The sequence below is a fragment of the Sinocyclocheilus anshuiensis genome, unplaced genomic scaffold, assembly GCF_001515605.1.
Source record: "Sinocyclocheilus anshuiensis isolate Anshui unplaced genomic scaffold, SAMN03320099.WGS_v1.1 scaffold130, whole genome shotgun sequence".
NCBI lineage: Eukaryota > Metazoa > Chordata > Actinopteri > Cypriniformes > Cyprinidae > Sinocyclocheilus > Sinocyclocheilus anshuiensis.
The window spans coordinates 705,384-729,443 of NW_015544207.1; the positions used below are offsets into that span (position 1 = coordinate 705,384).

The following is a 24,060-nucleotide window of genomic DNA, read 5'->3' on the forward strand; positions in this document are numbered from 1 at the left end:
GTTTCTTGTAATGTTGGCAAAGTCATGTCACCTCAGTGTGAACAAGGTACACGAGGCTGCGCATGTTGTCTGGTTTGTTTAGTGGCGCTTATATAAAGTGGTTAGAACTTCTTCAACTGATCCGTTTGTTGCAGTCTGGTGGGAAGGAAACTGCTAGTCTGGCAGAGTTCAGATTAACGTGTGCACACAGAGTAGCACTATAATCTGGATTAATGGTCTGAAGGTGGTTTACACCATTAATCAAGCCAAACAAAGATCAGCTAATGTTGATTTTACATTCTTGTGTGTTTGTGCGAGGGATGTTTATGGTTGCGGATTGGTGTGTGTGTGCGCGTGCACGTGCAGTCACACTTTGGTTGCAGGAGTTCACAGTGGCTTTCTACAGGGTGCTTTGGAATTTCAAGTGTTTCGTTGCGTTTGCAGGAACGTGCGTTTGACATCCGTTTATGCATGTGTGAAGGAACATGAGTGGTTTGTGTGTGTTTTAAACCTACACAAACACACACAAATTGTATACATGCAACTAATTGTGTGCACATGTGCTTGTATGCAAATATACACACCAAATGTAAACTTCTAAGTGTGTGTTTCTTGTGTGTTCAGTTGTTCAGCATATGTAGCTGATAAATGAATATAATTGTTACATGATGAGGTTTTCATAGTATTGTTACAAATTTTGTTAATGTTGCTGTAAAATTTTGATAGTGTCAATATAGCAGTCCATAGTGGATTCCTGTTTTTCCACTCTGCTGGAACACACTGTCTGTTCAACCTTTCCTGTTGTGTTTCTCATACACACTCCACCACAGTGGCCTGGATATAGTGTGTGTGTGTGTGTGTGTGTGTGTGTGTGTGTGTGTGTGTGTGAGTGTGTGTCTGCTCATTGTTGTTTGTGCTTTGATCGAAATAGTTACAAGCAGTCCTCTGGTACGAAAACAATTTCCTTAGACTAATAAATATTAAAATTGTTATTGCTTACCCTTTCTTTACCTAAGGCTAAACACATTGTTTAATCATCTTTGTTTTTTACTTGCATGTATGAGCTATTCTTTGAAAGAAAACGAGAAAGAGAAAAGTACTATGCCAACCTTGGCATTGCAACCACACATTCCTGTCTATTAGATATGGATATATTTACAGAGAGTTTCATGTTCAGCTCTCAAGTACCCACAGGATATTGCCAGATATGCTTCATAGCAAGAATACTAGGAACATGATAAATGTTTTTAACTTCAACATATTACAAAATAATTGAATTGTAAAATAGACTTTGTTTGGTTGATGCACATTCAAATGTTTAAAATGTTTCAACAAAAATTGTTCTGCTACTTCTCCAAATATCTGTTTGCTGTATATTTTATTTTTTAGGGTATTGAGTTGTTAGTAGCATGTTGGATCTATTGGTTCCAGCTATTTGTGTGATGGGAGTTGCTGCTTATGTAGAGCAGTGGTGTAGTCGATAACTTGGACAGCGTTCAAGACCATATTTTCTTGTCATGGACTTGAGAGCATGTAGACTCAATCCTCTTCTGGTCCTGGTCTTGACTATAACACTGATGAGGAACATTTCAAATCAGTCACAAACAATTCCATTTCAGTTTTGATGCTGTTTTTAAAAGCACCTGCCTATATTGGTAGAAAAGAACAACACAGCATGTGTTAACAGTATTCTCCATTTGTGTGTTTCAGGGACGCCGCTCAAAGATGGCAGCCTGCTCCTGGATCCAAGGCTGCCATGTTGGTGAAAGTTAACAGCATTGGAAGAAACCAATCTCTGGGTCCAGCTACTGCCCACCAACTTCTCCACCTCAACCCCACCAACACTAGCACTTCTCCCAAACCAGGTTACACAGCGCAAATTGACAGAACCGGTTTGCTCAGTAAAATGGCAGTTCCTGGAGACTCCAAGCAGGGTTACCACCTCAAAAAGGGGGATGCCAACTTCTGTCTTGTTTCGCCCTCTTCTAGCTCTTCCTCTTACTGTGCCCACCAGCGTTCTGGTGCAGGTACACCTCGCCCCTCCTCTCCTCAATACAAAGCTACACCCTCAGCACCCATCTACGACGAACCTCCACCCATTGACCCCCCAATTTACGAGGAACCCCCAGTGGAAATGGAAGTAGAAGGTGCACACCACTTACACCGAGTTCCCTACCCCACCAGTCACAGCCTGCCGAGAGGAACCCAGCCTCCTAAACTCCTCCAGTTCCCCCATTGCAAACACATCTGCAGCTCCTCAGCTAGTGAATACAGTCCGGCCGGCTGGGAGTGCATTAAACACATGGTGAACGTGGATGCAGCTGCATCCAAGCACCAGCCCCAGACGTCTAACCCCATCGAGGGGCCTTCAAATCCAGCCAGTCCTCAAATCCAGCCCCAGTCTCCAGTCTCTGCCCAGATTAAGAAGGAAGTCTCTGTAGAGAAGAAGCAATCATGGAGGCTGTTGGAGCCCCGCCACAGCCGTCAAAGCAGCCTGGCCTCTCAGGAGTACCCAGGCCCTGCTGCCGTCACGTATCAGGACTCTGGCTATTCCACTGGGCCGTCCCCAAGTCTGCGAAGGAAGAACCGACGTCATGCAGCTCTTGGCACTGGGTCGGGTCGACCCGGATCGGTGGGCAGCAGTGGGGAGTTGAATGCATTAAATGAGAAGCTGATGGCGGAAATGAGGGCGGTGGTAAACCGTTCCAATGCCCTTCATGGAAGCAAGTCCAGTCTGGACACTGAGATGGGCTCAGAGGCTTCTGGAAGTACTGCACGCTCCCCGGTCAGTTCATTGAAGATGGGTGCAAGAGGGGGTGAATCGAGGGAGGATGTGACATCAAGTAACCGATCACTGTACAGGGGCAGGGGCAACAACCACAGTGACGTCATTCTGTCGCCACTGGTGACAGATGGTCTCGGAGGCCGGCAGAAAAGGACGTATGAGAAAGTGGATTCGCTGGAGAAGAGCGTAACATCGCAGACCAGCTTGTCATCCCCGGAACCACCAAGGTCACCCTCACAGGTACCAACACTTTTTGCAGCTGTCCACTTGCTTGAGTGTGTACGTCTGGAAATGTTGTTATGGTCGATCCAGTGCAGCAATCTGGCTTACTCCCTTTTCTACCAAGTTTTTCCTTTGTTCCTTTTCTTTAATTACCCTTTCCTTTTTCATGACTCCTCACATTCGATGGTCCCACTGTGTCTAATAGAGTTCCTCGGAGTGGAAAAGCAAAGTAACGCTTCCCATCCGGTCGTTGTAGAAACTATGCAGGAGATGGCGAGACTGGGTTTCCTGAGCTGAAGAGGGTGTGAATGTTCCATTATAAGGAGATTTACTTTGTCTGTATGTCTGTGTGTGTGTGTTGTGCTTAGATTAAGAGGATTGTACAAAGGTCAGTTGTTGTTTTTCTCATGAAAGAAAATATATGCAGGAATAAGGGGAAAATGGTGAGTTTAGTGAGCAAGAGATTGATGGACAGGGAGATGTAAAGGAGTCAAAAGTAAAAGATCAGCTATAAGTGCGCGCGTGTGTGTGCATGTTTATGTGGTTTATGAGGACACAAATTTGTATAATAACATGGGTATGACATAGGTATTACAACGAGAAGGTGATTTATGAGGACATTTTCAGTGTCCCCGTAATTCAAAAGGCTTATAAATAATTCAGAATGAGTTTTTTTGAAAATCTAAAAATGCAGAAAGTTTCCTGTGAGGGGTAGGTTTAGGGGTAGGATTGGTGTAGGGCAATAGAAAATACGGTTTGTGCAGTATAAAAACCATTATGCCTATGGAGAGTCCCCATAAACCATAAAAACAAACCTGTGTGTGTGTGTGTATTTGTTTGTTTGTGGAAGATGTACATATGGGAATCGGGTAGCAAGTAGGTTAGTGTAGAGCTAGAGCCAAATTACTTTTTCAGACCATCATTATGGATGACTGTATTTAATGTAGAATATGTTTTATGTGGATGGACGCATACTGGTCATAATAAAGGCAGAAAACCTATATCATGTTACCTGCCACCACCATTCAGCCCACTTTGTAGTGAACTTTATCGCAAAATTGCTGCTTTTTTAAGATACCCTCTCACAATACTGGAACTATCTGCAGACAGTGGAAGTTGAGTAATCTGCTTTGTTATACAATGGAAGTCAAGCAGGAACACTTAAGCCCAAAGTATACTTCATTTTTGTACATGTACGTTAGCGTATGCATACAGTCAAACACAAAGGCTTTTAAAGTATACTTCATTTTATAGCGTTCTTGAACACTGGCGGTCGACATATGCGCTCAAGAAAGGTTCATCTTAGTCCAGTGTCTGTGCTCTTTAGTATCTGTCTCTTTCGTTTCATTTTTTTACTCTGAAACAGCAGCCTGGGCCAGTGTTGCCACCTTGTGGAACAACTGAATACTGCAAAACAAATTTAATGCACATGTGTGACCTGCGCGCGGCTAAACAAAAATTCAGGTGGTGCACGTACAGTATGCACGTACTAGTCTGGTGATGAAATTTGCGTCACGCACTGCGCACGGACCCTCGTGTATGCTTAAAAATGAAGGGATGCGAGAAGTTTTGATAGACCTGGTATTGCGACACTCCTAGTTGAGGGTTCCAAGTCGTCTTTTTTTTCCTGAAGCAAATTAAAAATAACATGGCTTGGCAAACAATATGTTCGGGATGTGTTCTTCTGGCAATCCAAATAAATTAATACGTGTGGAAAAAATCCTCTCCCTTCTACCACGTGCCTTCTGTTCTCTGCAGTGCCTCCTCCTAGCAACAATAATTACAGCCATTTGAAGCGCAAAATAATTTAAGAATGCTTTTTTGGCCGTTAAATAATGGAGCAAATACCAGTAATTTGACGAGCACAAACCTTAGTAAAACGCGTTGCGTGATTAATTTTAATACTCTCCTCCCATAAATTTTGTGTCTGCAAGGGAAACTCCGACAAATGCATATTCAATAAGGTCAGGCGCAAAAATAACTGTGTCCATGCCGTTTCAGCGCTAATTCGTCACTGCGCGTCTTTAGTAAAACCTAACAGTACATTTTAATGCCAAAAGACGATTTGCTGTTAGTAAAACTGGCCCCAAGTATTTTGGATTCAGGCTCTACATTTGATAGCATTAGCATGCGTGTTAATGCAGTTCTTGAAGTCATTCCTACATGAGTGCTGGAAATACTGGAACATAAATTAACCTTTAGTCTGTGCTCCACCAGAAACAACCTGTTCGTTTTAAAACATAACAGAAATACAAGCCCTGGGGCCTCATGTATATACGTTGCGTACGCACAAAATGGGCATAGAAATGTGCGTTCGCTGTTTTCCACGCACGTATCTGGATTTATAAAAAATAACTTGCCGTAAATATGTGCACAACGTACGGATGCTCTTGACTGTGCATACGCACTCTTTTTCCTGGAGTGAGAAAAGTAATGAAGTAAACAAGGATTTTAAACTCTGTTTTCATTTCGATATACACATTTACATTAAATATCCCACTCTCATTAATGGAGATAAGCACTGAAATTACATAGTCATTACGCAGAAGTTATACCAAAATTATATGAATTTAGACATATTTGTAGTTGATGCACTTAATCAATTTTCCTGTGGCATGCAATGTTTTAATGTCAGCGACAGTTTCCTTTTTAAAACACTTTGTCAGTGATGCGCTGAGTCAGACAATTGTATTTACACTGCGATAAATAGGCTATAGGCTTATCTGTTTCCATTAAAAATAGCTAAAAGGTGTTCACCTTTTCAGCAAAACTGCATACATTTTATTTGATTTGAATTGTTTAAAACAATTGAAATACTATTTGGCCACTGAGGTCAAGTATATTCCAAAATAGGCTATTTATCTGAGAACTAAACAGTTTTGTTTTTATGGATATTTTGATATATTCTAAAACAGGCTACTGGATGATTTTGACAATGAAAATTAATGTGGCACAAATGGCATTTAGTCCATATCTCATATTTCCTTTACGTCTTGTACCTTTGACGGTGTTAAACATGGTGTCACGTGGATGGGAATATGCATGGAAATGATATGCAGATGAGGTTATGCATCGTAAAACGAGACGTTGTAAGCTCCATATATGGTTATTTCGGGGAGGAGACGGGGTGGAGATGCACGTACGCACAATCTTCCCCTGACTGGGATTTATAAAGTGATTTTTGCGCAGGTTCTACGCATGGTTTTATAAATCTGAAAACTTTTGTGCGTACGCAAAATATAGCTTTTGTGCCTGCGTACACTTTTAGAATGAAATCTACGGAGAGTTTTATACATGAGGCCCCTGGTGCTATTTGCAGAATAATTGAGAAAGGAAAACAGAGACCGGGCCAGTTGCCTCATTCACACAGCCAGGTGTTGTGGTTGTACAAGACAGTCGGCTCTTACAGCTCACTGTGATTTGGCACATTCGGGTAATGTGTTTCGATGTGTGTGCTGACAGTTCCATTTGTCATTAGTGTAGTGCTCCACATGTGGTTTGGTTTCTCCTGGGGAGCATAAGTTGGAGTTAATATTATGGATCTTAATACACTAGGAGAGATTTGTCATCAATCAAATGATCATTAACCATTAAAATAATTACATCCGTAAAGCTAGGTTAAAATGACCTTTGCCTTAAGCACTATGTAGTCCTATGTTAATGTTTGTGAATGGATAATGTTTACTCAGTATTTCAAACACGGCCAAATTTAGAAACATGTCAGATTTAACAAAAATACATGTTTGCCTATAGTATTCAGCCTCCTTTATATGTCTGCTGGCCCTTTGGCTGTCTTCTTGCCTTTACATGTCTCATTACCTTCATCAGTCTTTTTTCTGTCTCTCATACTTGCACATCTGACAACAATAAACGTAAAGGCAGAGTTGTGAGGTTGGAAACATTGACTCAGTGATTTGGTTCAGAGCAAGCTCATTACATCTTGATGGAGGCAGAACCTCACAAATGTCCAGAAACATGGAGAAACACTCCATTCTTACAATTAAATATGACCACATTGTTAAATCTGTATCACTTAGGGCACAGTGTCACATTGACGTAATGCCAGGGGGTGCCAAGACATGAAAGGATACCCTTATGTTACAGGAATATACCACAAATGTAACGTGCTAGTCGACATAGATACTGCAAATACAGATGACATCATGTTCATAACCTGTCATCTAGAGGTCGACCGATAGTGGATTTTGCCGATACCGATAGCTAGGTTGGACCACACTGGCCGATACCGATTAATTAACCGTTTTAAAATTGATACTGAACAAAAACTAAAATAGCGCTTTATTAACAAAAACAGTACTGAACCATACTAGTAGTAGTAGTAAAAGAAATAATAATAATAATCGGTGCCGATTAATCGGCAAAACCGATACATCGGTCGACCGTCATCTCTCATTGACTTTTTTTGTAACCATAGTAATGTCAGTATGATTGTGTTTGGTTGTGTGTGTCACATGCTTGGCTGTCACCACTGAAATACTAAAGAATCAAAGAGCTCACATTTCTCTTGTTTTTGTAGATTTGTCTGTCCACATTTAACGTGAAACTGCAGCGCAATGTGACACGATCACATCACAGTTTTTCGTAGTCAGCCATGATTCATTTATTCCAATTACTCGTTGGACATTGGTTATCACAGTCTGAGTATTTGTCTGGTCATGAGATTTCAAAATAGCTGCCTGACCCACTCCATGTTAAAGCTGCAGTCCGTAACTTTTTTTAGTTCAAAATGATCCGAAATCAATATTTGAGCAAGTACATAACCAGCCAGTGTTCAAAACTATCGCCTTACTTTAGCCCGATTCACAACGGTTAGCTTATAATAATATTTTCTAATTTGAGTGGTACAGGTAGGTTTTCACTGGAAATTCGAGCATGCTGCTGCGTCATTACGTCACGTCTGTAAACAAAGAAGTTGTCCCGGCTACTAGGCTATCGCATGTGAGGATACTGCAGGTGGCCGATCCTTTATAGCCTTTTCTCACAGCAGCTAGAATAATAAAATGTATCATTTTGATGGTGGATTGTAATCCATAAAGGATTATGTGTTTATGAAACACATGTGAATGAAATTAAATTATATTCCAGTTATACATGTGCTTCTGATTACAGATAGCCTAGGATTACAAAGATTTGTATTTTAAAGAAAACCAGTTCGAAGGGAGCATAGTTTGCTTTTTGGGTTAAAAGAATTTCTTAATATGAAATTCGAGGAGTATGACAATTAGATTAATCTAATCTAATTGACTGTGCAGAAATTGAAATCTACACGCTAATACACACTATAGGCCTACTCATAGTCACCAATGCTGATGTTGTTAACATTAATCATTTGAGAATAAATTATAACAATAATAATAATTTGAACGGTTTGATGTGATATGAGCAAACCTATCTTTAGATTTAATCACCATTGGTAGCGAGATTTATGGTAATGCATTTTTCCTCAGTTGGTCAGAACAAACGTGGCAGACTTGTTACTTACTTGTTCAGATGGCAATATATGGTGAAAATGCTTATTTGGGTCATATTCCAAGACGGAGGCTAGAATCTGTGATTGCGAAGTACAGTAAATATCCACACCGGTGGACTGACTGACTGCCACACATACTCTTCAGAACATTAGATTCATCCGCACTGGAGCCGTGCCGGAGCACAACCCACGCAAGCTAGATAATTCCGCAGACAGCTGCAATTCCAGGTTTTCAAACAGAGATGGCGACAAAGAGGCAAAACTTACGGACTGCAGCTTTAAATAAAACAGCTTTTATTCTATTTGAACATCACAATCGACTGCAAGCTTGCATACATTTTTCAATCCAATGGCCACATCTCAAAATCAATCATGAATAGAACCAAGTCCCACCCTACATTTTTTTTCTGTTTCGAAAATCTGTTACCAGTGTTGGGGGTAGTGCATTACAAGTAGGGCTGTCAGTCGATTAAAAATTTGTATCTAATTAATTACAGGGTGCTGCGATTAATTAATATAATTAATCGCAAACTAAATTTGGCTGTGAAAATACCCCCAAAAGATCATTTAAATCTATTATTGTGTTAAATATTTAGGCTACAATGGCCTAACAAAGTATGGAACATAAAAGAAGATAATTTGAGAAACATCTTAGTATTTTTTTGTTCATGCAATGAAAGTCACTAGTGACCAAAACAGCTTAGTTATAAACAGTATTTAAAATACCTTCTTTTATGTTGTGCAAAAGAAAGTAAGTCATTCAGGTTTGAAACAACATGAGGGTGAGTAAATGATGACAGAATTTCTTTATTTCTTTATTTATTTTTGGTGAACTATCCCTTTAATCCCTTTAATTATACATTTTTTTAATAAATGAAATTATACTCTAAAGAAGAAACTAAATCTACCAGCAGGTGGCGGTAAATGTCTTTATGAGTCAGTTCGTTCAAATGGCTGATTCATTCAGGAATGAAGTAAACGGTTCTCTTTATTAATGGGCTACTGAATCATTGATTCACACGATTCATTCACCGCTGTGTTGCTCACCAGAGTTGCCAAGTCCACGTATTATACGCGACTTTGGGCTTCTTTTTTTTTTTTGTAAAGTTACGTGAAAAAATCCCGGGTCGAGGGTTGTGTTTTTTTGGGCTTATTTAATAAATATGGTTGCTTGTTAGGGAAATCTGACAAGCAACTTCGTTTCTTTATGTTCGCCGTATCATCCAATGCATTGATTGACACTGTCTGCGCGCAGTTAATAGCCAACCAGTGCAATAATATAAAAGTGCTGCAGCGTAATTTGCCAAATGTTCTAACCCCCTCCTCCCCCACTTTGGAGAAAAATCACGTTCAAAAAGAAGGCGCGTGCCGCTGTAATCCAAGCAATGATAGAAGTAGAAGTAGAGGAGTGGGATGACTTTCTTTTAGCCTAATTTTTAATTTTTACAATGTTTTTGTAATGTATTAATTATCACTGGCTGTAATAAAAAACAAGTAGTCCTATACTAATACTAAGAGTAAATATGGTTCGAATAGCCAATATTTTAGTAGGCTATAAATAGGTGGCTATGTTACAGCTCCCCTTTGAAGCTCTTCTGTTTTTCTCCTTTTCCATCTCTCCAATCCTATTCTGCTCACAGGTGAGATGAGTTTTGTTCCCACTTTGTTGCAGTTTGCTGATTTTTGTAAAATAACTTCTGTTTTTGCTTTTCAGATAAAAAGAGTGGTTTCAGTTTAATATGTTGCAGGCTCATTTATTGGTAATAAATAATATTGATGATGATAAATCTTGATGAAAAAAAAATATTGGGTTTGTTTTGGGCTTGTTTTTGAAGCTGCGGTTGCTTATTTATCTTGTGAGAGTTGGCAACAGTGTTGCTCACAGATGCACAACAATTCTGCTGTGGCTTTTAGGTAATAAAAGTGTTAATGTGTTTAAAATATAGCACAATATTAACTTCTTATTTACTGAACTGTTGTACTATAAAATCACATTTGCACTCGTGTTCTTCGTGACAAAAACAGCACTCCTGTGATATTACTCTCGCTGCTCATGTGGTATTGCTTATCATATGATATAAATATGAGACAAAAACTCATACAGAGGCATTTTTTGCCCTAATATCTTGAATTTTAGGGCATAACTGCATTTATGTTGTTGTTGCCCTGCATCATATTTGTCAGTCCACTGTATGAAATGTAAGATGATTAACTGCGTTAAAATATTTTAATCGCGTTATTTTTTCATAACTAATTAAGTTAACGCGTTAAACTGACAGCCGTAATTACAAGCAATGTGAGTTACTGTACATAATCATTACTTTGTAACTAGTAAAGTAACGCATTACTTTTTAATTTACAAGAAAATATCTGTTACTTTTTCAAATAGGTAACGCCAGTTACTTTGTTTTCCGATTTATGAACTTACAGTTCTTCTGTCGCAATGTTGAGAGAAATCTAAATGAATAAAAACAGTGAAATGCAAACTCAGAATATTACTCAAACCTGCAATAATTAAGTAAGTTAAATAACACAAATATACTTTATGTATTTAATCCCATTTTATTAACCAATGCCTTTGCTGCCGACATTTATCCAATTCAACCATACCAAGAGGCCAAAATGACTTTAGATAAACGTAACATTTATAAACATAACATAACATAACATTTGTGTTTCATTTATTTTTTTACTGCTGAAGAGTAATGAACTTTCTTCTTCTGCATCCTATTCTTCATGAAATATTGAATGGCAGCACAACTAAAAGGTTTCTTTGAGAGTGAATTTACATTGCCTTAAGCCTGAGGGAATGAAAGGGCTTTTTTTTACATTTGACAAAATACAAATTTTTATATATTAAAACAAACAAGCAAGCCCAGATCAGAAAAAGTAACGCAAAAGTAGTGTAACATTACTTTCTGTAAAAAGTAACTAAGTAATGCAATCAGTTACTTTATCAGGGAGTAACAATATTGCATTACTTTTAAAAGTAACTTTTCCCAACACCATCTGTTACACTCGCATGTATGCTACAACAAGGAAGAAAATATCTATTGCTACTTTCGTTCCATCATGACTGTTCCATCATGATATTTTTTTTTTAGAAATACTATTCCTTTATATGTGTATGTGAACATTTTTAAATGAGAGAAAAATGCATTCAATTCAGTTATTAAATTAATTTTCTTCAGTGTGGAACCAGTCGGACAGGGATTTTTTTGGAGTATTAATGAGTTAGGAAAGAGGGAGAAAGGAGGAGAGAGAAGAGGGGAGGCAGTAATGTTTAAAGTTGGGATGCGATTTCCATATTGGGTCACCTATTTAGGGAGTGAGCGTAATCCATGTGAGCGTTTCCAGGTTTCTGCAGGGAAACTGAGTAAGCCAATCAGCTGCAACCTACGCAACACACGCACTCGGATTCAAGTGCCTGCGGCAGTCGTAAATAAATGCAAATAAACGCTAGAACAGCTGCATCCGTACTGACATCTTTCTGTTTCTCAATCTTTCTTTTTGTCTCCAGACAGGAACACTGGAATCCAAAACTCAGCAGGACATCTCACCCCAGGACTGTGACCATGACAGAGCGGGTCGTGGAACCGCCCACCTCAGCCATAAAAACAACAACAACAGTCCCCCCCCTCCTTCCCTTGCCAGCACGGGTTCTGGTTACCAGTACCCATACACCACCCTCTGCAAGCCTACACCCGATGCCAACATGGAGGACTGGGCCAGCAAGAACCTTAACCAGCACACGCAGGGCCTGTTTCGCCGGCGCGTCTCCATTGCTAATATGCTCTCGTGGAACCGTGGCTCCATTAAGAAACCAATGCTGATCACCAACGACCGGTCTGTCAAGAAGGAAGCCTGCGAGATGTTCAAGCTGGTCCAGGCCTACATGGGCGACAGGCCAGCCAGATTGGACAAATGCCATGCGGCCCTTCAGGTGGTCACGAAGTGCTGGGGGATGCAAGGCTTGAGGGATGAACTGTACGTGCAGTTGGTGCGACAGACCACCGGAAACTTGAGTTTGAGGAGCTTGGAGGCGGGCTGGGAGTTGATGGCCATCAGCCTAGCGTTCTTCTCGCCTTCGCCCAAGTTTAGGCGCTATTTGGAAGGCTACATCCAGCGACACCTTGAGCCCAGTAATGATAAGAAAAGTAGGTCATTTCAAATATTTATTATAGATGAATTGGTTTACTTTGAAGGTTTATGTCTAATGCAATTGCATTCATACATTTATAAATGTGGTTTAAGTGTCCAGATACTGTCACACCCCATTTTTTAAAATAGGCAATAAAGTGCACTATCCAAACTTAAATTGTTGTAATTTATGAACACTTTGGAATACAGACCTAAGGTTGGTCTCTTTTTAAAGAAGAAAATCAGCAGATTATTGCAAAAGTGGAATTTTTTCAAAACAATTCAAGTATCAAAAGGTTATAGACGTTTAAATTTACTGTAAAGAAAATGCGCTATACTAATTTTATTTTATATATAGTAAATATTTTACATAACAGGTTTTACTCTAAAATTGGTATAAAATTAAAGCCTTGTGTCTAAATAAGTTATGTTCCAAATTTGAAGTTGATATGAAAAAATTGAGGTTCCTGTGAGATTTGATTTAGGGCGTTATACCGCAAACAGCCACTGGGTGCCATCCAAACTCCATAGAATTTTTTTTAATGCATTTTTCTGTCACAAATGTCTAGATTTCTATGGAATCCTGAGACTCAGACCTTTCCAATGATATGTATTTTGTCAAGATTATAAAAGGTTTTGATTGTAAAATACCATAATACATTTTGTAATATGACACTTGACACCGCCCACTAAGGGGGAGGAGACCACCAAAAGATTTTAAAGTACCATTTCCATGGTAACACAATGTCTGATTTCAAAATGGTTTTCACAGGATGAATCTTGGGCTTCTAAGCTTTCATATGAGCATCTAAGCTTTCATTCTAAGCTTTCATGATATATAATTTAGGACTAGTGTAATACAAATAGGACTAGTGTATTTCTTGGATAGTCCAGTGTTTTTGTTTGTGGGACAGGGAAAGGACACACACGGGGGAGTGTTTATATTTTAGGCTGTCCCATATGGATTCAAAGCCCGAAACACTTATATACATACAAAGAGAGCAGGCCAATATTGGTTACACTGCTAAAATTATTATGGCATTGTGCCTACCCAAACAGGATGCAACGCTGTGGAGGAGAGAAAAATAAAACGCAGGGGTTACTGCAGGTGAAACTTCACAGGTCATGGAACAATGAAGTCATGTATTGTTCGGACGGACTGTTGGAGCATATGAGTGTTCAGAATTAACAGTTTTATTGTATCTGACAGTACTGCAGCACATCATGGAGCAGCAGGACATAAAAAACAAGAAGAATTCAAAATCCGGGAAGAAGAGGAGACAGAACAATGAGGAAGAAGAGGGTGAGTTTATGGTGGAATGAGTCATTTACACAGACAATCAGGGAAACATGCATACAGACATGAGAAAACTTGAGGAGAGATTTTGACTGGGAGTTTAGAATGAAGGAATTGGCTTTCTTTCAATTCATAAGTTGGTATTTAAAGCTAAAGCATCCTTAATCTTTAACTGAAAGAGAGGCTCCAGTGTCAAGGGGGTTTGGTATTCAATGTAAATAAGGGAATCTTCCTGGTAACACGTTTGGCTGAGGAGGGGGAGTATTAATGATGCTTTGGGTCCGCTGGTGGAGGAGGACCACTCAAAGAGAGAGCAGCTGGCCAAGCACAGAAGGGGAGTATCCCCCTCCTCTCTCTCCCTTTCTCACTCTCTCTTTTAGAGGCAAGATTAAAGCTTTGAGCAACAAGACATTCTGCGAGTCCCACGCTTCCCTGGCCCGTAGCCAGACTGCGCAGGCAAAGAGAGAGAGAGTTTGTGGGTTGAGAGTCAACAAAGATCCTGAGAACGTCTTTCAGTCTTGAAGCGAGAGTGATAGGAGATGGAAAGAAAAAGAAGAACAGGCGGATTGAGACAAAAAAAGGAGAACGGGACATTTTTATCAGGTTACACCCTCAGTGGCTGCCATCCAACTTAACCCTCAGCTTGTTCTTTTAACTCTCTTCTATATTCCTCGCGCACACATTGAGCCTTTCTCAAGAGCCCCGCTCCAAAACAAAGAGTTTGACGAGACAGCTCTGCGTGGGCTCTTAATAATGCAGCTCCAGCCTGGCCTTGGTTAATTACACTGTGCGCTGTCTTCACAGGGGCAGTGCCACGAGACATGTGCTCTCTTCACTATCACCAGTTAAGTAATGACCACTGCCACTGTTTGAGATGGAAGGCTTAAATGTACTATCATTACCAATATATAATTTAGTACTAAATACTTATTACATGGACAGTACATCTGGAGCAAGTGTTCATGGATCACCTTTTGAGGGATTCGAACCTACAGACTTTGCCACCAGCCCCGATCTTTTAGTTCATTAACTGTTTTATATGTGATTCATCATTTTATTACTACCCTCTGACTGACTTTGATGAAATCGTTGCACTGACTGATACATCACAGTGTGAACTCAGCGAGGAGTTCAAAAGCACTCAGCAGGCGACAATTAGCGGACTGCATTTCATATCTGAAATGGGAGTGAGAGTGTTGAACCCTCTGGTGCTGGTGTCCACTTAAGTGAGCATTTTAGAAGCAATTTTTAATAATTAAGGGTAGGGGTGTAATGGTTCAGTATTGTTACGCTACAGCAGGGGGAAAAATTTAACTTTTTTTTTTTATTATTAAACAGTGGTTTACTAAACAAATTGCTCTTTCTTTAAATAAATTCAATTATAACTAATATTTTACTAGGGATAAAAATCTAGAGAGCCCTTTTATATTACTATAAGGTTACAGTTAACAATAGAGCCCAAACATAAATTCAATTACTAGATTGTAGTAGATTATAACAGGAAATTAGCGTGAGAGCGCAATTCCAAAACAGCGCCAATGGGGGTGGAAATTTCTGCGGATGATTAAATGACAACGTGCAAATAAAAGAACCCAGACGCAACATTTCATTTACATATTGACCAACGCAAGGTACCAAGTGCAGAGTAAATAAGCAGAGCCGATGCTCATCAGGTGCGGGTGATCTACTTACGACTATAGACTGTATAAAAACATGGACGTAATGTCCGTGACGTCACCCGTAGATTTCTGAAGAGCGTTTTTGAAGCCTAAAATAGGCGGAGCCAGCCGTCGCCATCTTGCCAGCGCGTCACTCCCGGATAATTGAAAATGGGCAAAGAGGCGGGAGCAGGTTAGTGAAGCCACACCCACCTAGCTCGACGGTGGTGACAGCAGTGGCAATCCACCTGTCACTCAAGTGGCCACGCCCTTAATTATGCAGAACTTTAAGGATTAATATAATTTAAATGGATGAGTTATAAAAAAATTCACCCCCTCACAGTTGTCATGAAGGGCAAAATTAGCTATATAGACCAAAATCATTTTTTGAACCAGGCTGTAAACATGTTTTTTTCTGCTGTAAAGTTGGGCATTTTAACATGGTGAGTTTATGGGATTGACTCCTTTTTGCAGCCAGCCTCTAGCGGCCAGTTGATGAATTACAGTTTAAGTCACTTCCTTGTTGGCTTCACGAGAGAGAGCGGGAGGTTGCCGCTTGCTTACGACACAGGTGCAAAATAGTTTAAGACATGCTTTTTTGGGGCGTTAAAACAATGGCGCAAATACCAGTAATTTAATGAGCACAAATGTTAGTAAATCACATTGCGTGATTCATTTGAATACTCTCCTCCCGTAAATTTTGCGTCTGAAAGGGAAACTTCTACAAATGCATATTCAATAAGGTCAGGCGCAAAAAATAACTCTGTCCACGCCTTTTCAGCGCTAATTCTTCACTGTGCATCTTTAGTAAATCCTGACAGTACTATTTTAATGCCAAAAGACGGTTTGCCTGGGTGCAAGCTGTTAGTAAATCTGGCCCAATGAGTCTTAATATTTCGCGAAATGCTCTTCTCTAGACTTAATTTCTCTAGTGAACTAACAAGCTGTGGATACTGATGACTTGCCTGAGGTAAATGAAATGCTACGTGACATTTTGTTTTGATGCAGTTGAAACACTGATTGAGAGATTACATGAGGCATAAGATGTTCATTCATGTTTATTTCAGTTAAAACTAGTAGTAAAGAGAAAGGGATGATAGCGCTCACTCGCGCTGTGCTGTCGTTTGAGCTAAAGCGTTCATACAGCGATCTGTCACGCCACATCAAAGCATGGCATTATAGTTTGAATTTCCTGAAAAAAACAGACATAATATGAAAGATGAGACTTTGTTTCTTATCAAAAGTAACAGTAAGTAAAACTGGAAGTTTCCAATGAAGTTTCACTTGTGCAGTAGTTTTGCTGTAAGTTTGCCGAACTGAAAAATGTTCGGTACGAATGCGTGTAACTTTACTCTCCTAATACAGGGTACATCATCATTTTCAGACCACAATGGTTGATAATCATTGACCTTTAACCATAATTTTATACTTTGTCATTGTGCTGTTTTTGTGCTATTCCCCATTAATCGCATAAGATGGGTTGTGGTTTCATCAACTGGATACAGCAACACTATAGGTTTCATGTGCCATTGGCATACAGTGAACAAGATCATGAACTTTGAACTTCATGGTAAAGATTACAGGATTTGTGGGAGGAATTATGGTGGCATCCATGTTTGTAAGAGTGTTGAGATCCAGCTTAGCCAGAAAAACAATGGCTTTTCAAATCCCAGCGTCGTGTGTTGTTGTGGAAGCCAAATGTCAGGAATGTTGTTGTGGTTCTAGTGGATGGAAAATACAAAGGAAACATTTCACTTGTATCAGACTGCCGTCACTAAACAGTGTTCACTTGTTCATGCTGACTGAAGTGCTGCCGGTTTACTTTAGTCATCCCAAGCATTGTTTTGGCTGCAGTGGAGCATTCCATGTGACACCTCTGCACCTTCCCGCTCTCTGACTGGATGCTGGGAATGTTCTGGAACGGCAGAAGGAATGTGGTTTTACCGTTGCAGGGCCTCACCAGCTGTCCGTGTGCCCCAGGAGATGGCATTGTGGGAAGGGCTGGAGTTCACAGGCCCTTTTGAAATAGAATAAACACTCTCAGAGGACTTTATTATATGATGTGGCACTGTTTTTCTTTTTTTGTAAGGCTCTTTTACTCTCTCGCTCTTGTTTCAGGATGTTTTGTCGGGGTGTGACCTACTCCTGCCTCCTGTTAGAGGTGTGTTGTGGGGGGAAAAAAACCTGTATGGGCTCAAAGGACCTCCGTTACAACACTGGCATTATTTGTATGCAAAACAGCCCTCATATCAGCTCGTTTCATTTCTTATGGTAACTGCTGAAGTGTTCAAACTGTCATTCTTTATCTTTAAGAGGCCGATGATAAAAGTGTGTTTAACTGTAGGATCAGACGCAACACACATTCACAAATGAGTCCAAGAAGATGGGTGATGAAAGAAAGAGGAACAAGTCCAATAAATTAGCAGTACTGTATGATGGTATAAAAACAGGTGTATATATATATTTATATTTATATTTCTGTCATGACAACTCTCGGAGGGATTGGCATGGTAATGTACATGACAATGTTAATGTATTTGGTCTTGGTGGAATAGATCTTCTACGCTGCTGCGGCAGAGCAAGTACCGAGACTTGCTACTGCCAATACATCCACAACATGCTGCTGTGAGCATGTAAGAAATATTGCTGCTGCAAATATAACATACATGAAATAACCCCCATATAGCGTACAGGAATCACCTCGTAGCAGATCTATACAGGTGGAGCTGGGGAAGGTGGAGGGTTTCTGAAGCAAGCTGCAACTGCTACGGCAAGTGCTAGTCATATATTTGAATGTTGAGCAGCGAGCTCATTGGCTACTGATACAGGAGAGAACCAATCAGCTGTGCCATGTGATAATGATGTCATTAGGTCAGATTGAGTTAGATTACATGAGTTGTTCAGGATACTTTTGATGGATAGAAAGTTTGAAAGAACAGCATTTTTTTTAAATAGAAATCTTTTGTAACATTATGAATATCCTTGTCACTTTTGATCAATTTAATGCATCCTTGCTGAATAAAATTATTAATTTCTTTCAAAGGAATCATACAGACCCCAAACATTTGAATGGTGTATCATTACCATGTTATAAATTCACTGATTTTGGTCACAAACCTCTATAATACATAGTGATAGAGTTATGATGACTGATAAAAAGATGGAGGGAAGAGGTTCACACATCAGGAAAGGTAAGAATAAAAATGTCAAAAGGGAAACTAGAGAATAGAAGCCAGAAGTGAGAAGTGAGGCAGACTCTTGTGAAATATCTGACCTGCTCGTCTAACATGAGTTTACAGCTTCATACACACAAGAGTCATCAAAACAAAAGCTATAAATCTCATCGTCTTCGTGATTCACAGACTGTGCCTGATGGCAGTAGACAGTCTCATACAGAACCACCTGTTCCTGTCAGGTCTGATATTGGGAAACTTTGACGACTGTGTGCGTTTATCTGTTTTATGAGGGTTTTCTTCAGACCATTAACTGAAAAAAACCCCAAATTTGTCTACATATGGACTAGTTTTTAGTTAAAAGTACATCACTTGCCATTTCTGTGCAATTACTTGTGGAATTTACTAGCAATTTCTGAGTAAAAATCTTCAAAGTAAATCGTACACTGAATATCCTTTCTCCAGATTTGATGATGAGTTACTACAAGACACACATTCAGACGGTTTCTCCAGTACCTCAGCATGCAAATGTTATAGATATGCCTGCTTCATTTGACTGCATAATCCATCATATTAATCATGAAAACTTAGCTTTATGTTTGGACAATCATTCAACGGTCTCGTGTGAGGTTTTGAACTTTGCATTGAGTTGTTTCAAGTTATTTCAGTTGCTACGTTGAAGAAGGAATGCTATTTTTGTTTTCATAGTGAGCTTGTTTGACTGAGCATTTTGTCTTTTTAGATTTTTATCGTCAACATTTGTCCCATATAAAACTGTTACTCCCTCTTCCCGTCCGTATGTTTGTCTGAACGTGTGAGTAATGGCTGTGAAGAGCCCTGAAGCCTCTCTGTGTCTGTTCTTACTGTCTCTCAGGCTTCAGTTCAGGCCAGTCAAACCTCAGTCACCTGTTCGCTGTAAATCTCTTTCAGACCCGTGTAACCACGTAAGGTTGTTCAGCCAAAGAATGAGTCACGTTCCCAAGAAGAAACAAGGGAGGGAAGTGCTGTGAGAGTGAGTTTAATGAAACAGATAGCGCCTCGCACTGCAGTGTAAGTCTTAGAGGTCAGTGCGTATTAGCCAGAGTCACTAGTAGCTGTATCGCTTTCACTTTAATATCAGTGTGAGCGATATTTCATCTAGCGGAGCGTGGATGACAGGTTCCATTAGTACTTTAAATGCTGCTTTCCTGACAGTTTTTCTTGTAACAGTTAAACTTCACGCCTCATGTACCTTGTAGCTGTGAGGAAACGTTCACATCTCACTCGAAATGTTCACTTCCAGCATTCTCCCAGCAGGACGTTGAGCAGTCATGCTTAGCAAGAGTGAGGGTTTCAGTTTTCAGCTGCTGGAAAACACTTATATGCATATGAGTCACCGAAGTTGGTCTTGAGTAAAAGAAGAAGCCCTGTCAGGTTCTGAATTGGCGAGTAGCTACTTGCACAGCACCTCATCTGTCTTTGTCTTTGTGTGACCTTCTGTGTTTGATCTCATGTTTTTAACTTGATCGGTTAAGCAAATTTATTTTTTCTGGCCGTGCTGTCAAATGTTGTTGTTTGTGTTATTTCCATCTCCAACTGTTGGAATGCCTGCAAAATCCTATTATGCCCCTGTCACCCAAAGCCTTTCTCTTTCATAACATGTTCGGCCATGAACTCTGAAACCGTAGAAAATGAGTGGAGTGGATTAGCTTTGTTTCTAAAGACTTCTTTATTGATAAATCCCTTAGGAAAGAATGTTATGCTTAGGACTTTGATACAAGTCACAAGGCTCATTCACAAGCCAAACTGTGTTTCTCCTTAAGGCCTTTGAATTGCAGATTTGACCAGAAAACAAACTTGCATTGGGTCACTCAGTGGTCAATTATGTCATTTCCTTTCAGAGTTCTGTCATTGATCAGTAATACTGCATATTAATTGTCTTTGACAGGTCTCTCCATCAGCACTTACGCAAAGTACTGCTACCGTAAGCTGCAAAAAGTGGCCATTACTGGGGGCAAGAAGGTAAGAGGTTTTTTATTATAGATTTTTTTAATATTTTTTTAAATGGATTTAATTTATTATTATGGATTTTATAATAATAATAATATCAGTAGATGTCAGTTGATATCAGTAGATGTTAGATTTATTTAATTGTACTGCACATTTCTGTATTAGTTTTAGTTTTAAATTACAACTACTGGCAATTATCTTTCACTTACAGTAAATCTGCAAAGACTCAAATAATTACTAATAACTCTCTTAAAAGTAATCTTTAGCTAATCTCCAAATTAATATCAATTTTTTAATACGGTACATTATAATGTAATGCCTAATGTCACTTGTAGTATTTAAAATTATTGATTTTAGTTTTTAGTGTTTATTTTATTTATTTAGACAATATATTATAAAGGGATAGATTATCAAATTCTCTCATCATTTACTTACCCTTATGTCATTCCAAACCTGTACAAGTTTTTCTTCTGTTCAACACAAAAGATATTTCGAAGAATGTTGACTTCCATTGCATTTTAGTCAGCAATTGTTTGGTTACACACATTCTTCAAAATATCTTCTTTTATGTTCAACAGAAGAAATAAACTCATACAGATTTGGAACAACTTGAGGGTGAGTAAATGGTGACAGATTATTCATTTTTTGGGTGAACTATCCCTCAATATCGGACATTTAATCGCATAAAAATAATTCTCAGCTTGTCATATCAAATTTTTTACTCTAAAAAACACGCATTGCTCCGCAGCTCAGATCTGAATCCAGCTGTGTTTAATTTTAATAGGCAGGCTGTGGTTCTTCATCAGTTCTTGATTGCAGCATGGACTCATAACATGCTCAGTGACTCCTAACCTGGTTTAACCAGACACGTAGAAGTTGCATGATTCCATCATGTGATGTCAAATATAATTAAAAAGAGTTTTTCCTGGGAGTATTGTTTATTTATAGATGCCGGCACCGCTGTTAGATCGTACCCAGGAGTCTCCGAATGGTCAAAAGAAGCAGTATATGGTGCAGCCGTCTAAAATTGGTCACATCTGTGAGACACCATGAGAATTACTAATCCACTAACCCAAACTAAGAAGAAAAGGTTACAACATCCCCCCAGGCCCCTGTGTAAGACTCGTCCGTGCACACACACTTCACTGCTAACGGCACTGGCACTAGCAGAAGCTGTTTCCCCTCCCTATTTGTCCTTTCACCAGTCCCACCCTGTAATCAGCCATCCCACCTCTGTCTCCAGCGTTTTTACTGGGTGGGCTATTTTTACCTCTGCACCACACAGCGCTGATCTTTCATATTGAGTGCAGTATATGGTGCAGCCGTCTAAAATTGGTCACATCTGTAAGCAATCACAGCACCGGGCCTTTAAGAGCACACCATGAGAATTACTAATCCACTAACCCAAACTAAGAAGAAAAGGTTACAACATCCCCCCAGGCCCCTGTGTAAGACTCGTCCGTGCACACACACTTCACTGCTAACGGCACTGGCACTAGCAGAAGCTGTTTCCCCTCCCTATTTGTCCTTTCACCAGTCCCACCCTGTAATCAGCCATCCCACCTCTGTCTCCAGCGTTTTTACTGGGTGGGCTATTTTTACCTCCGCACCACACAGCGCTGATCTTTCATATTGAGTTACAGCTGAGATGGTGTCTGTCTGTTCCACATAGTTATGAGGGAAACACAGTCCAATCAACAGATGTTTCATGTGTCAGTGGAGGGTTGATATTCAAAACTTAATTCTGTTTCATACTGGAATATTTCAGACAAAAATTAGGATTGTCATCATTCATTCTAATGTTTGTCTTTCTTTTTATTCTATGCAAAGGATGAATACGATGACCACAGACTGTCAAGTTCCAAAAATAACAAAAGTTCCAGAAAACAAAATACTCTAGAAAAGTATTTCTGAACATTCTGGTCAATGCCAATAAGCTGATAATTATATTAATTTTATGGCTGATAACTGATAAATACTCAATATTAAAATAATATACTAGTTTGTCTGAATAAATATATATATAATGCTTTAAAAACTAAAATCATTTGTTTTAAGCAGTACAAGTGAATTTAGGCATCATAACATTTATAATGCATGAAAAATGGATATTCATTCTGAGATTTACAACAAGATTACATTTAACAGTGTTAATAAATTATTAATGAGTAATTAACCTTAAGTGAATGACAGCAAATGTGATTTAAGTGTAAAAATAAAAGTTACAATTAAATATACAACATTGGGCTGATACTAAGAAAAAAAGGATCAAATCAAGTTCAAGTTAGGATTTTTTTTTTTTTTTTTAATACTTATATTCAGCAAGGATGCATTAATTTGATCAAAAGTGAATATAAAGACTTGCATTGTATACAAAAAATATATATTTTTCAAATAAATGCTGTTACTTTGAACTTTCATTCATTCGTTCATTAAATCATCCTGAAAATAAAAAGTATCGTGGTTTACACAAAAATATTATGCAGCACAACTTTTTTCAACATTGATAATAAATGTTTCCTGAGAAACAAATCAACATATCAGAATAATTTCTGAAGGATCATGTGTCACTGAAGACTGGAGTAATGCTGAAAATTCACAGGAATAAATTACATTTTAAAATATATGAAATTAGAAAGTTATTTTAAATGTGTAACAATATTTCTTAGTATTACTGTTTTTACTGTATTTTGCTCAGATAAATGCGGATTTCTTTAAAAGATTTTAAAAATCTTACCAACCCCAAACTTACGAAGTACGAAACTGATAAGTTATATTGTTCATCGAGTCTATATAAATTTGATATCACTACATTTTATTAGTTCTTTTAGTCAAATTGCAGTGACAAGTGACAAGTATGTACAATATTTGTTTCATCTGTAGGGTCTGAGGAAGCCCACTTTGGAGGAGATTGATCACGGTCGGAATGCCATCGTGACCCCGTCTCTGTTCGACAGCGCTCTGGAGGAGATCATGGAGAGGCAGAGTGAGCTCTTCCCCGAGAGGAAACTGCCCTGGGTGCAGGTGCAGCTCTCTCAGTATGTGCTGGCCCTGGGTGGAGCCCAGACGGAGGGCATCTTCAGGTGGGACATAGACAGAGAATCTCATGAATTATCATGGTGTTAAGTGTCTCATATGTAGCACATTATAATGCAATTCAAACTCTGCTAATTACTAAACTACATAGCCATCCTGAAGTATAAAGTTTTTACTTTCTCGTCCCTTCTTCATCATCCATAAAATTACATGTAACAGTAGGGTTGCCAACTTCAGAAAACGAAAATACGGGACAATCGCGTAGGCTATATATATATATATATATATAT

At 39.1% G+C, this 24,060-nt stretch overlaps 1 protein-coding gene across 4 annotated transcripts in view; it reads left to right on the forward strand.

The window, feature by feature from the left end:
- LOC107696985 (rho GTPase-activating protein 39-like) overlaps window positions 1–24,060 on the forward strand; it is an 88,424-nt gene that overhangs the window by 53,785 nt on the left and 10,579 nt on the right. For all 4 annotated transcript variants that reach the window (XM_016497574.1, XM_016497577.1, XM_016497576.1 and 1 more), the window contains 5 exons: window positions 1,690–3,004; window positions 11,998–12,634; window positions 13,828–13,920; window positions 20,673–20,746; window positions 23,618–23,817. In XM_016497574.1, the coding sequence (XP_016353060.1) occupies window positions 1,690–3,004; window positions 11,998–12,634; window positions 13,828–13,920; window positions 20,673–20,746; window positions 23,618–23,817 (2,319 nt within the window). The remainder of the gene's footprint in view (window positions 1–1,689; window positions 3,005–11,997; window positions 12,635–13,827; window positions 13,921–20,672; window positions 20,747–23,617; window positions 23,818–24,060) is intronic.